Source organism: Globicephala melas, chromosome 14, assembly GCF_963455315.2.
Source record: "Globicephala melas chromosome 14, mGloMel1.2, whole genome shotgun sequence".
NCBI lineage: Eukaryota > Metazoa > Chordata > Mammalia > Artiodactyla > Delphinidae > Globicephala > Globicephala melas.
Genome location: NC_083327.1, coordinates 58,136,535 through 58,151,684, shown reverse-complemented (window position 1 = coordinate 58,151,684; position 15,150 = coordinate 58,136,535). Strand labels below are relative to the sequence as shown.

The window sequence follows — 15,150 nt, the reverse complement described above, 5'->3', positions numbered from 1 at the left end:
AGCATCTATATTCACATATATGCTTTTATATTTTATCATATATATCATCAAATAGTACTGATTAAGCACTCATACCATTCTGAGCCACCACACAGAGACCATCATTTATGATTCCTGCTATTCCAAAAGCTAGACCAAAGCCAACTAAAATGTAATCATATTTTCCCAACTTGCAAGAGAATAAATGTTAACAAATAGCATGTTCTAAATTATGTTTCTTGTTTCCACTATTTTTTTTCTGTAAAAGCATTTTCTGATATTGTCTCTACTTGAAACTAGTAGATAGTATCTCATATCACATAAATTATATACAATATTTAGCTTTTAAGTTTACCATATTTAAAAGATATTAATATTTAATAGAGAAGTTGGTGAGGTATTTACTACATTTAAATATATAAACAACAAAGAAATGATCCAAAGCTAGAAATGAACAAACAATGAAGGTACACATACACACACACACACACACACACACACACACACACACACACACACACAGATTTACATGTGTGGTATGGAAATCCAAAGAGGGAAGCAAAAAAAAAATGTATAATGATATTCCCAACAAAAGAGAATAACTATGGACAACCATTCCATGGCTACAGCAAAACAGGCATGGTTCAGAAATTTTGCAGCTTCTAATGACATCTGATAGACAGACAGTAGGAAAGTCGTATATCATTGGATAACCATGAAAAAACTTTCTACTGAAAGTTTACTCAGTAATTTAAAAATCTGAGCACAAAGATTTACCTTACCTTGCCTTTTCCAACCCTACTGCCTCCCCAGCTTACTCTCATACCCAAACACAAATGGAAAAAGGAGGAAATTTGTGTATAATTTCCACTAACTAGTATTTGTACCAGAGTTCTGTTGGGAGACTGCAGAATCAGCTGCATATAGTCTCAATGGTCCATGTCTGTATAAAATTATTTCTATTCAATCAACAGAAAACATAAAAACAGTTTGCTGGGCCTCCAGGTAAATATACGGGTATAATAATTTCCTGTATAATAAAATGTGTCCTAAATTATGGTCTTCTTGTAAAGAAAGAAGGACTTATATTTTCCACTAACAGAGTCAACATTACAATTGGAAAATAATAGTCAATGTTTAGAAGGAAAAGGAAGATTCAAAATTCATTAAGTGTAAAATTTCCAATATACCTTGGACTTAACAGACATCTTAGGATATATGAGAAGTCCTCTTTGAAAAAAGTCTCTTCTGTTGGAATTTTTTGGGTTTAGTTTTTGCTGCTATTACTGTTGTTTTAAACAGAAAAGAACTCTTCCATCCAACAGAAAACAAAAATACATATTTAAAAAACAAAAATAAATTATATACATAAGTAAGCTAAAATACAGCTTTAAAATGTTTAACAGTCTGGAAAAATCATTATTTTAAAGACATAAAAATATATTTCTGAAGATTAATAATTCAAATTATATGAATTTGAATTCATATATCTTTGTTCAAGTGAAGCAAAGATGATTATGTTTAATACTGTCACCAAATTTCTACCTTCTGAATTCCACACCAATTTTTTTTGATGACCTTGTAAACATAAGGTATTATAAAAATACTCTAAATACAAAAATAACAAGTATAAATTATAAAAATTATGTAACATCTTCTCACAGACATGTTATCCCAAAAATATATAAATGAACCAAAACACACAAAAAAAATAAGAAGAAGCTGTAATTTGCTGTAAGTTCAACTTGAAAAACTTCAAATGAATGTAAAGATCCTTCCTTCCTAAGAAGGAAAACACAAATACTTTCACCCAACACTCATGAATACGAAATATTTATGACCTCTCTTTTTTCCACTAGCTTCCACCGTGGGGAGTCATGCCATAATCATCTCTATACCACCAGTGCCAAAAGAAGGCTTAACTAAAAATAATATTTACTGAAGCAATGAATAATTATTATTTTTATTTGGAAAGAGAAAAAAATGGTACTCCTAAAAAAAATTAGTATCTCAGAATATAATCTTACCCTGCTGGACACTGTGGACCATTAATGCTCTCACATGTTTCTTCTGCCCAACTTTTCTCACCTAAAACATTTTCAAGAAGTACAATGAGTTAAACATACTCAATAGAAACAATGATTGTGATGCCTGTGAGACACATTAGGACAGATTCCAAAAACAAAATATGTTAACAGATACATAGATAATATGGGATGTGATTCTAGGGAAACAAAACAAATAAAGGGAGTTATTCTGTTTCAAAATAAAGGTTAGCTGATATCAGGAATTAAAAAATGAATGTATAATTGCAAGATGAAAACATACTACTGTATTTGGGAGAACTTGAAGGCACCTTTTCCATTTTCAAATTGTTAATATTTTCAGCCAAAATTTACAACCCTCCTTCTATCCACCCAACAAAATCTTCTGGTATTAAATCCTTGATGTCTTAGTTCCTCTCATACAGAGCCAGGTTCTGTCAAAGAATTTCAAGGAACCCTGTAACACCTAGACGAGACATCATCATAACATCAGTTTACACAGAATCTTATGCCCTAACTTCACGTCCATTCTCTCAATGCACAGCAGACATCGCCCTCACTTACTATAAAGGAACCTGTTATATAGTCAGCCAGGACCGCAAAAGTGATCTTTCCACAAGTACAGCGTTAAATATGCAGCTAATATCAAAATAACATGAGGGGGTTGTAGCAGAAGAGTGAGTGACTACAGATAAAACAACACTGGCCATGTTAGATAATGGTAATTATTAAGCTGGGTGATGCAAGCTTCATCACATATTCTCTCTATTCAGGTATATATCTTTGAAATTTTCCTTAATACAATGTTTTTTAAATATTTTTTCAGCTAATATGGTGGGTCAATAACTATGACTTCTAATGTAAAAAATACATCTGTGCTAAACCCCGCTAGGACCTAGGAAGATGTAAGCCTGCCTCTGAACCCGGTGAGGGCATGACCTCCTGACCTCGGCACACGGAGCCATGGTTGATGCAGCAGTCGCCCTTGTCCTTGCAGTCATCCGAACAGGAGCAGAGGCTTCGGGACAACCTTTTCTCACCACACCTGAATTTGCTGCAAGTCCATATCCGTTCTAGAAACAAATATCAACATAATACATTTCATGGTCCAAATTCAACATGTCCAAAGTGAATACAAAAATGTCTCTGGAACATCATCCATGAAGAGACAATGGACCATTTTCTAACCCTTAGTCAGTCACAGAACCTGCCACCACAGTGGTCAATCTGAACTGAGAGAAATTATTATTATTCACTAATTATTATTCACTATTATTATTCACTAATAATTCAGTAATTATTATTCACTAAAAAGCCAGAATCTCATCATTTTAAAATGTAAACAAACATAATTCTTATTATACAACTCCCATGTCCATCTTGGCTTCCTCCACCAGTCATTGTCAGAGTTCTCAAAATTTAATCTAAACCTGGCTCGCTCTCATTTAAATGTTATTCCATGTCATACGTAGAGAAGACCAAATCAGACAGAAAATTTCCATAGTCTGATGGTTTTACTTTGAAGTTTAAGCGGACATCTTCAGAACTCTTGCTTTAATAAGCCCATAGAAATATTCATATATTTTAAGCAGCCTTTCTGAACTTAGGTGAAATGCAAATTAGACTAAATAGGCTGTCAGCATACATTAAAAACAGGCAGTTTTGCTATCCATAAAACTTTTAACAAGGCAAAATATGTAAATTTTTTCTCTCAGAAAATATAAAGGCCAAATTTTTAAAAATCTCAAATGGGTTAGGTAAATCACATACCTAAAAGATGCAGAACTTTTCTTTGCTCTTTTACCAAGGCCCATGACTCCATCTTTTCCCCTGCATATTTTTACCTGGTTCTATACACGTCTCCTGGTAATCTAGACAGCAGTTTCCAAGGTCAACGCAGGCAACGTCACAGCGACAGTTCCCAAATGTTCTCTCAAAACAGCGACCTTTGCAACTTTTAACTGAAAATATTGAAGGAGTTAGATGTTTCTAATCATTATATAATTACAAAGCAAACATCAATTAATACACCTAAGTTAGTTATAGTCAGGTTCAAATATTGTTTTAGAAAACACAGATGGGGTGGGCAATAAAGTTAACCAAGAATCTTTTCACAAATACATGTAGAAAGTGACACAGTAAGGCAGTATATAAGGCAGTAACCTTACAGAGTTTGCAATTTTATCTCTTGCCATAGGAAAAAAAGATGACTTTTTTTCTTTTATATGTTATAAACCCTACTGGGGGTAATAAAACTTAAATACTTTTGAATAATAAAGAAAAGAAAAATAAGAAGAGCTTGTTCTGAAGATTTTATGCAGAGTTCTCTAAAAAGTGATAATCTATGAATATTTCAGAAAGACAGAGAATACCTGACTTACATCACTCTCAGTCTGGTGTAAAGGAGAAGTAATGTGTTTGTACAGAACATGTTCTGTGGGACCCATCTCCCACCATCACCTAAAACATCCATTGCACCTTCAGATCCAGCCTGCTCCCTTTGAGAAACTTTCCCAAACTCCCAGTCTAGGTCCTTTTTCCTTTTCTTAAGTTTGTATAAAACCTTACCCTTCATCTCAGTCACTTACTTCCATTTGTAACTAGATCATTTGGTTAATATCCCAGTGTCACCCTAGAGCACAAACTTCTTAAGAACAAAGACCACATCTGGAAGTTAGCCAGTACACTGTATCCCTGGTGCCTAGCAAGAGCCTTGACTATAGCTGGTACTAATAAGTTTTTGTTAAATGGATAAATGGCAGATATGGAAGGAAAATACTTTTCATTAGAAACAATTTTACATTGTAACTCTTTACTAGTTACCTAGAATAAGCTAGGTTTTTATTGGATTACTAAAAATTCAGGGTGGTAAGAAAAAAAAAACCACTTATAAAATAATGGAAGTCCAAAAGAAAAAAATGAATAATCCTAGCTCTTGACTGCAATGGTCTCCTGACCCAAGAAGTCACTGCCACAGAGTTTAACTCTCATTTAACACCGGGAAACTAGGCAATTTTAAGGAGATGAAATGACAATAATAATTTCTAGGGTCAAAAATATTAACTTTCCTGACCCAAGGGGAAAAAGCTATTATAATAATAGCTATTACTTGGAGCTCACTAATATGCTCCTAGTCATTTAAAAAATAATATGCATTCCATGTTGAGTTTAGATTAAAATTACTGTTTTCAATCATTCGGTTTTATTTTTACATGCCAAACTGAACTCAAGGGGAATTACTTTGTGTCTAAAGGCTACACAGGTGAACACTAAAGTCTATAGCTTTTTAATTTTATTAAACATTGACAGTTTGCTCTGAATAGTTGCTGACTAAATATATAAAATTACATTTCATTCATTTCAACAATAAATGACAGCTTAACAATCACTAAAATTTTTTAAATGACTAATATTACAATTACAGAATAGTTGAACAGAAGGATTTGTTCAATTTTCAAAACCAAATTCCCTAGGAAGACCATCAGTGATTTTAACGGGGAAAAAATAAAAACTACCTCAGAGCCAAAATAATGACTGCTACAGTGTACTGTGATTCAGAGTTTTATTATTCATAGTAATCTTGTCAGTGTTGGCTAGATTTCTGCACTCAATAAAATATATATATATATATATATATATATATTAGCTTAAAAATATCACTGTTGCTTTGAAATGTCTGCAATTTTAAAAGACTTAAAAGCATGTAAGGATAAGTTTCTGGTTGCCCAGGGATGCTAACTGGTTACCTAGTAACCTCCAGGGCTAACTCCTTAGGGAGAAAAAGTGTTTGGGAGTCACTGGAGGAAGTCAGGGAGACAGGCTCCAGGAGCACAGCACCAGAACCTGTCAGCCAGCTGCCTGTTTGTGTCTTTGTTCTTTATTTTTTGCTGTTTTGAGGTTTTTCTGTTTGTTTGATTGGTTGGTTGGTTTTTTGGTCATAGCCCCTCTTCATCATTATGGGATGAAGTTCTGCAAGTAAATAAAATAGTATATGGCTAAAATAATAAAAGAGCTTCAAGAAAAAGGTTCAAACCAGCATCAAATTTGCACTATCTATGGAGTACTCAAGGGATTAGGACATAATGCTTATCTCAATCATATTCTGAAAAAGGCTGACTAGTACCCCTACACACACACACACACACAAATTACTGTACTAATTACCTTCTTTGGCACAGCTTGGTTTCAACCCAAATATACAACCAAGGATTGTCGTTAACACACAGACTGACAATACCTGTGGAGAGAAAAAAAAAAAAAGATGTAGTTTCCAAGCGCTTTTATTTCTTCAAATGTTTTATTTCTTTAAATACTTCTAAACTTGTTGGTGCTGCTCTGTTTCCTGATCTGGTGCTGGTCACGTGATGTGTGCACCTTGGAAAAATTCAAACCACATTTTTGCTTCAGGTACTTTTCTGTATGTACGTCATACTTCAACAAAGTTTACTTAAATATTAGCAAACAAATCTATGCCTTCCTAGGTTAATGTTGCCAGAAATTTTCCAGTTGATGTAAATGAATCCAGTCCAAAAACTTATAATAATTAAGGTAGGGAGAAAAGAAAACCTAACAATTTTCTACTTGTTAATCCATAAAAGGCAATATGAGAATATCAGATGCCTCTTTTAACAGTTTAATTACACAAACCTAAACACTATTCTCATATTCACTGTGACAGCTTGTGGGAATGAGCAACAGACAGGGTTGGACGACTACATCCCGGACCCAAATGTTACCACAAACTGGTTGTGTAGAGATTTGGAGCAGGTCACTTTAACATTCCAGATATCAATTTACTCACTTATAAAATTAAAGGGCTGGACTCCTTGGATCCCTAAAAATCTTTCCAGCTCTAACATTTTGCAACTTCCTCATTCTCCACTATTCTGGACTTTGACATTTGACTTTAACTAGATCATTTGGTGAATATGGTGTAAGCGATTACACCATATAACTCCCAAGAACAATGACAGAAGTTTATTTATGAGTTAGAAAAAAAAAAAGCAGAATAATCTACAAAATAGTCCTCAATATTTTTCAGTGGAATGGAGCGGCTCTCTGGAATGTCACATTTCAGGACAATTCAATAAAATATTCATTGAGCACCAACTATGTGTAAAGACTATATTATGCATTGAAGGAAAGAATAAGAGACCCCCCAAGGAGCTTCTACTTTTGGGAAAAGGCAAAAGCAACAGCACAAATGGTTCATATTTGGTAGACTCTAGTTGCAGAGTTCTATCGCTGTTTAAAGAAGAAAGGCTGCGGTGGCCGGTGAGAAAGAGATCAGAAAAGACTTCATAGAGGAAGCCTCTGGGCTGGACTCTGAAGAGGGGAAATGATGGCATGATATTGCCAGGCAGAGCTGATGGAAGGGAAGAGAGGGCAGAGCAGAGAAAAGCCGGTATAAGGAAAGGCTTGCAGGAAGGAAGGCATACGGGAGGTGGCAGATGAATGATGAACAGCCTACTTTGGCTGGAACCCAGAATATGAAAAAGGGGAATGGACACAGTACGGAAAGGTGGCGTGGCATTTCCCCAAAGCCAAGATGAAGAGATACTAAAGACAGGAGGGATGGGTGAATGGGACAGGGTGGGTGGTGGGTAGAGGCGTTTTTATGTTTTCTGAACTCATTCCCTCCAATAAAATACTGAGTATTGACTGTATGCTGATCTGTAGTTTAGGTACTGGGTACTCAGTAATAAAAGAGACATGACCTCTGTCCTCAGCATGCCTACTGTCAAGGGACTGCAGAACTAAAGAGGAAGTGAATGGCAAATAAACTGAGGAAGCAGGTCTAACTCATTTCAAAAGAAAACGAAGGTAAAGGAAAAAAGAGTGAAAGTACAGTGGGTCTAAAATACAACAGGGTCTAGGTCAGGTTCTTTTTTTAGGAAATCAAAAACCCAAATGTATATATGTCCATTAAAATAAAGAGGCATCAGAAGAAGAGCTTGAACAAATAAGTAAAGAATGGCAAATAGAACAATGTCGTAAGAGTACTAATGGATTCTCCTAAGCCTTTAATGGTGGTGTAAACTAACACAAACTTATGGAAGAGTAATTCTAAAGAATCTATCAAAAACAATAAAAACTCTCTTACTGTCAATTATAAATATATAGGGAAATGAAAAAATAGTAAAACTAATCTGTATTTAGTATCCTGTAATTTAAACCATGGAAAATTAAAGTTTTATTTCTTTGTAATAAACCTATCAAGAATAGTTTGAACAGTGTTTTATCCACTTCTCACAATACAGAGTGAGAATCTTTTATATGCCTTGGCAAATTGTCACATTCCTTTCTAAGTTTAGGTAAGTTTCCAACGTTTTAACCTTTGTACTTTTAATATCATGAAATAGCTCCAAAAATTCCATTAATATGAACCTTTGTATCACTGTCGCTTCCTCTGGGACATCTTCATCCTTTCCATCACAACCATGCTTCTCATGTCAATAAATTCGCTGTCACTACGTTCCTTTGGCTGCATATGTAGAGTCTGTTGAACAGCGGCAGTGTTAGCCTACCCACAGTCAGCTATCTCTTCCGTAACCCCATCCACATTTGATCTGAATTTCATTTCCAGCATTATCACTTTTCTTTTCTTTTCTTTTCTTTTTTTGTGGTGTGTGGGCCTCTCTGCTGTGGCCTCTCCCGTTGCGGAGCACAGGCTCCGGACGCGCAGGCTCAGCGGCCATGGCTCACGGGCCCAGCCACTCCGCGGCATGTGGGATCTTCCTGGACCGGGGCACGACCCTGTGTCCCCCGCATCGGCAGGCAGACTCTCAACCACTGCACCACCAGGGAAGCCCATCACTTTTCTTTTTTTAACTGCACTTTATCAGCCAATTCCCTCTTTCAATTACTCATTTCTATAAAATGTGATGTAGGTCTACCACTGGCAGATAAAAAAGCAACACAAGTACTTGTTTTTCTGTCTGTGCTGAACTGACCAACAGATGCATAGTAACCAATCACTGACACACTTTAAAAGAAGTGACATTGGTCACTGACCATGATATGCATCTGCTATTTGCATAGTGTTTTGTGGACTGAAAAAGCTAGTAGCAAAGATTGTACTTTGCAATTACTCATGGTCAATAAATCTTAGTTACTGAAATTTGAACCATGTTGTTGGGAGACTGGTGTGATTTAATTAAACTGTGGGAACTGAAATTGTACATGTCAGAGAACCATGCAAAGCTAGCACTGCCTGTACTCTCATAAGTGGGCAGTAATATAGTATGTAACATAATAATATATATATCCAAGGATGTTTAATTCAGAACTGTTTGTATTTGAAAAAAAAAACAACCAGAAACAACCTAAGTTCATTATAAGAAACTGGTTTAAACAGTCAGGTTAATCATACAATAAAATACTCTCAGGGGATTAGCCTCAGAGATAGGTGGGTGAGAAGAAGGCTTAAAGATACAAAAACCAAAAAAAGCTGAGGGGTAGCCATAGGAAGTTGGAAGCAGCCCTTCAATCCTTCTCTGTAAGTAAGAAGCATCTGTGGAGAGTGAGGAAGCCAAGGTGGGGCTCTGAAGTGATGAAGGGGGCTTAGGAGACCCCACGTGAAGGATGGCAGCAAATCAGTAGGGACAACAGAGATGGAGTCAATAATGGAAGAGTGAACAGACCCTCCAGCTCTGGGGGCCCAGCTTAACTGAGATTATGAATTGTTTGTAATAAGACCCAGAGGCCTGGAATTCCAGGAGTGGGAGTGGGGGAGTGGGGTAAAAAGATAACATGGCATGGGGAGATAGGAAGGGAGGGGAAACAGAAAAGGGAACAAGAGAGTCAAGGTGTGACTGCAACAGCTGAACAGGGAGGGTTAGGACCATGTGAACATGGGTATTTGCCTGGAGAACCGTGAGAAGTGAAGGATCGAGCGAATGAAGGAGTGGGAATGAGGGAGGGAGTGAGGAAGGAAGAAGAACAGAAGTTATGGACTCTGAAGAGAATTTCAGAGTCTGAGTTCTCAGAAGTGGGACGGTTTGGAGTGGAGGTGAACCCAAAAGTACAAACCTGAAATTGGCGTAAGGTACTTGCTGGAAGTAAGAAGACGAAAAAGTTCTACTACTTTTACTAGTAATCGGAGTTAACCTTTTGACAATGAATGAAAATCATGATAAGAGAAGTTATTTATATTCTCAAATTTATTGACTTACAATACATATTCCCTCACTGCTGAAGAAATTCAGTCATGAAGATGTATTACCAATAACCTTACTGTTCTAACTAAATATAAAACAAAACTTGTGAACAGTTCTGCTACAAATAAGTCTCATCTTGAAAAAAACTATGAAAAGATTTAGTGGTAAGCAAGCATTTAAATTGCAACCATGAGTTTAAAGCATACATGATATATGAAAATCTTTGCCCTCTTGTTAAGCTACAGAAGAGGCATGCTGATTTTTTTAATCACCTCTTTGTTACTAAAATATATTATTTAGATTTACCTTTTAGATAATGCATAGCATGAAACTGAAACTGAAGTATGACCATAGAAACAATCATTTCACCTCTGTAAAAGATGAAATTTAGGGCTTCCCTGGTGGCACAGTGGTTGAGAGTCCGCCTGCCGATGCAGGGGACACGGGTTCGTGCCCCGGTCCGGGAGGATCCCACATGCCGCGGAGCGGCTGGGCCCGTGGGCCATGGCCGCTGAGCCTGCGCGTCCAGAGCCTGTGCTCCGCAGCGGGAGAGGCCACAGCGGTGAGAGGCCCGCGTACCGCAAAAAAAAAAAAAAAGATGAAATTTAAATTACCTACTACTTTGTTACACAACACCCAATCAGAATAGTTTTTAGTAGGAAATTTCTCTCCAACGATTATCAGAGCTGTGAAATCTAATTCAATTTGAATTTTCTTCTCAAAGTAGTTTAATCCAACAATGTCAAAATCCACCATCCTTTCATATCTCTATAACAATTTAGGTAGTTTTCAAGTTTTGATATTTTCTTAGAAGCTATAGACAAAATATTTTATCTTAGAAAACATGAAGCTTGGAGACATATAAGCAAAAGTAAAGTTGTTGGAATGTTTTGCCTCTATGTTAGAACAATATTTATTTGGAGTTTCCTGCTTGTTTAGTTAGAGTCCCTGAATCATTTCTTGGACATTTAGTGAACCAAAACAGATATAAAGAAATCACTCAATTTTTTTTCTCATAAATTCCGTCAAACACAGTGGCGTTAACATAATATTATTCTTTCTTTATCAAGTATTCATACAAATGTGTCTACTGGCCTTTGCTAAAGGCCAGAGATGCAAATGAAAGCAATTCCTCCCCTGACAGAGAAAGCGTGTGGACATTAAAATGAATGATTACAATGGAAGTGGAAAAGAGCTACAGTTGAAATATGTAAAAAATGTTAACATGCTACCAGCACAGTGGAGAGAAGAAAAGGAGAGAATGGTTACAAAAGGCTTCACAAAGAGAAAGGGGGAAAAAAGGAATTTCCCCTTCAATCAATAAACAAATGTTGGAGTGCCTGCAACATGCACTGGACTTCGACTCTGTGGAGAAGCACAAAATTAAAACAAAAAGAATTTGTGGTGAAATCCCTAATCTGAGTTGATAATCTACTCAGGGCAACAACTCTAGAATTTGTTGATGATAAAGACATGAGACAGTGAGAAGTAACCTAAGAATTAAACTACATAGTGACAATGTGTTACCCGTGCACCCATGCATAGGTACAGAAACTATTTTTTAACTGTACAGGCTAGCTGTGTTTTATCAACAAGATGCCACAAAGGCCCGCGGCAAAACCAGACTGAACCAGCTAGATCCAAGATGGCAGACAAAGTATGCTAATGGTCACCATTTTCCTTGAGTTGATTTATCTCTGTGTTTCCATATCAACACCTGAGAGCTGAAGGACACTTGCCCTGATTTATCTCTGTGTTTGTTTCAAAAGTACCTGGTGTTGGGCCGATGGTTTGCAGCTCTACTGGGAGAGATACATGCTTTGAGAGATACACAGTGGTCAACCGCTCAGAACCCGGCCCTGACTTGACCACAGGACCGCATCTGTGCAGATGAAACCTGGAGGAGTCCAAGAGTTACCTTTGCTTCATCACCATGCTAAGATCTTTGCCCAATAGGGGGATTGGTACTCTGCTCGCACAACTGGTGCCGTGTGCAAAGGAGTGTGGAAGACCGCACATGCCCGGGCTGCCCCTGGAAATCTCCACCCCTTTCCTAGTGCCCTGATGACCTGTCTGCCTCCTGACCCTTAAGATTCCCTCACTCCCCTCCCTTAGAGGAGATGGTGCCTTTAGAGCATGAGCTCCCCTTCTCCATTCTCTGGCCACTGAATAAAAGCCTGTCTTGCTTGCACCAAACTCAGTTTCGTTATTGGCAGCGTGAACCTGAGCGCGGGAAAGAACTCCCTGATCCAGCCAGGGGGCCTCAGTTCAGCTAGCGCCCCAAGAGAGGGGCCTGGTGTCTAATTCAGTAACAAATCTATGCAATGGTGCTTTGTGCAAAGCCAGGGAAGTATAGAAAATAACACCAGTCTGGGAAAGAGAGAATAACAGTGATTAGAGTAGTAGCCATCACTTCTACAGAACAACAGCAACCATCCCTTCTGTAGTACTTCCTATGTGCTAGGCACTTTTCTAAGAGTTTTCTATCAAATCATTTAATCCTCACAATAACACTGTGACACAGATTATTGTATTTACCCAGTTTAAGGAAACTTAGCCGCAGAGAGGTTAGCAACTTGCCAAGATTCACAGAGTTGATAAGCGACATGGGCAAGATTAGGACTTAAGCAGTCAGAAGCAGTCAGATTGTAAAGGGAGTGGGGCAGGAGGGTGGACACGGGAGTGGCTGAAAGGTGACTGTGGCCTTCGGGGCAGTCAGTGTGGAGCTACTGCGGATTTAAACATGAAAGTGACATGACTGGATTTATAAATTCTAGAAAGATCCTTTGGTGACACTGTGAAAGGCTGTGCCGTAAGCCACTCACCTGCCTGTCTTCTCTCAGGAGATGCTCTGTCCTCCTCTGGGTCTTTCCAATTACTGCAGCCCTGACCATGCTCTGGGAGATTTGTTTATCTGTCTGTCTTTGACTGGACTGTGAGCTCCAGGGAGGCGTGGATTTATTGACTCATCTCTGTATTTTCTAGGTCTAGCAGAGCGCCTAGCGCATAGACATTCAAAATAACTGTTGGCCTGAAAAATCAGTAAACTGATTTAATTAAACAACTTGGGGGGAAACTATAAATCTCCCCCTTTTCTTCATCTGAGTTGACAAAGTCAATCAGTTTGTTAAGTGCCTTTATATAAAGGGTGCCTATAATAAATATAGGGGAAAAGCATTTTTTTAGGAAATGGACAACTGCTGGATTTGGTATTCAAATGTGACAGATGCCTCTCCAATTTGAAGATGAATTAGCTGACCACATGGCCTATCAGTCAGTCCTCTGATCTTTTACTCAAGCAGCATGCTTTCTGGAAACGACTCTGTGGGAACTCAGACCTATGCGTTGCTGGAGTCTTCGGGGGATTTCCTTTCCTAGAGGATAAGGATTAGATCCTAATGCAAGAGCCCAGTGCCAAGAAACTCCCACCGGCGGCTCAGAGGGATGGCACGCTCAAAGATAATGTCTTGTTTTTGAAGAACTTGGAAGTGTTACAAAGTTCAGTGTAGAAGTTAGAACAACTGCTTGAGTGTATTGAGAAGTTTTTTGAAGACAAGGTTCTAACTTTTGCTTGGCCTCTTATATACTCAGTATCGTTTTAGTTACATTTGACTTAACTGAAGATTCTCCCAAACGGCAGTGAAATTTTATGTGAAGCAATTTATATAACTGGTCAAATGAAAAGGGGGAAGGAGATACTACGCACTGGACAAGCACATCACTTAGAGGCAAACCTCACGCTCAACCTCTCCGTGAAACCTGAACACGCTGAAGAAGTTGACATCTACCTGGCAGAAAGGGGTTCTGTTTCAAAACGGTGAGGGTTCAAATCCCACCTCCGTTCATTCCTTTTTTTCAGCATTCAACAAATATTTCCTGAGAGGCTACCACGTGTTAAGAAGAGTCTCGTGGGCTTCCCTGGTGGCGCAGTGGTTGGGAGTCCGCCTGCCGATGCAGGGGTCACGGGTTCGTGCCCCGGTCCGGGAGGATCCCGCATGCCGTGGAGCGGCTGGGCCCGTGAGCCATGGCCGCTGGGACTGCGCGTCCGGAGCCTGTGCTCCGCGACGGGAGAGGCCACAGCAGTGAGAGGCCCACGTACCAAAAAAAAAAAAAAAAAGAAGAGTCTCGTGCTGGGTATACACCAGGAAATGGAAACATTTCAGTGTTTTCATGGAGCTTACCTTCTTGTGACTTATAGACAACCACCAACTATGTGACTTAGAAATGTTTCATATCCTTGCTAAACATTATTTTTTATCTATGAAGTGGTGATAATACACACCTCAAAAAATTGGCACAAGCCTTGGACATAATTTACAGAAAGTACCCAGATTGGTGACTGGGGCACTGAGGTACTCCATAAATGACAGTTCCTACTAAGAATATCCAACTCACTTAGAGCACTGAGACATTACAGATTCTTCCACAGGAACAATATAACCTTATCAATGTTTAATCAAACTTCAGGGCATTCTTTCTTATTTGCTGTTAAAAGAAATGCCATAAACTAGTATACTAATATTTCCCTTTTTCTTGGGGGGGTGGTTAATTCTGCAGTAATCTGTTTAACAGTGGTTGAAGACCATGCACTGGTAAAGAAAATATGTCAAAAAGGTGTAATAGAGAAGAAAAGCAAATTATTATTTTGCAGGGAATGGCTGTACTGGTAACTTCAGTTGTACCTATACAGCAGCTCTCCAACCCATGCCACTGAAAAAGGGATCCGTGTAAACACCAATTTGTGTACTAGAGATTACTACAGATTCATATCTGCACACTTAACAAAGATTAGCTGTGGATTGATCCAAGCACTGTGCATATAAAAATCTCTAGAAAAAGTCTGAAACAAACACCTTAAAGTATACATACTTCTCAAAAACTACACTTCCTACACTTCATCCTAAGGCAAAAAAATTACGTACAAATATTTAGATACATATATACATGCAGTACTATTTATAACAAAA

General features: G+C 38.1%; 1 protein-coding gene across 1 annotated transcript in view; it reads right to left on the bottom strand.

Annotated features, from left to right (window-relative positions):
- Nucleotides 1–15,150, bottom strand: part of ENPP1 (ectonucleotide pyrophosphatase/phosphodiesterase 1) — a 67,244-nt gene that overhangs the window by 28,936 nt on the left and 23,158 nt on the right. The window contains exons 2-5 of the mRNA XM_030853434.2: nt 6,189–6,261; nt 3,869–3,985; nt 2,972–3,097; nt 2,007–2,067 (exon numbers count right to left, since the gene is read on the bottom strand). Coding sequence (XP_030709294.2) covers nt 2,007–2,067; nt 2,972–3,097; nt 3,869–3,985; nt 6,189–6,261 — 377 coding nt within the window. The remainder of the gene's footprint in view (nt 1–2,006; nt 2,068–2,971; nt 3,098–3,868; nt 3,986–6,188; nt 6,262–15,150) is intronic.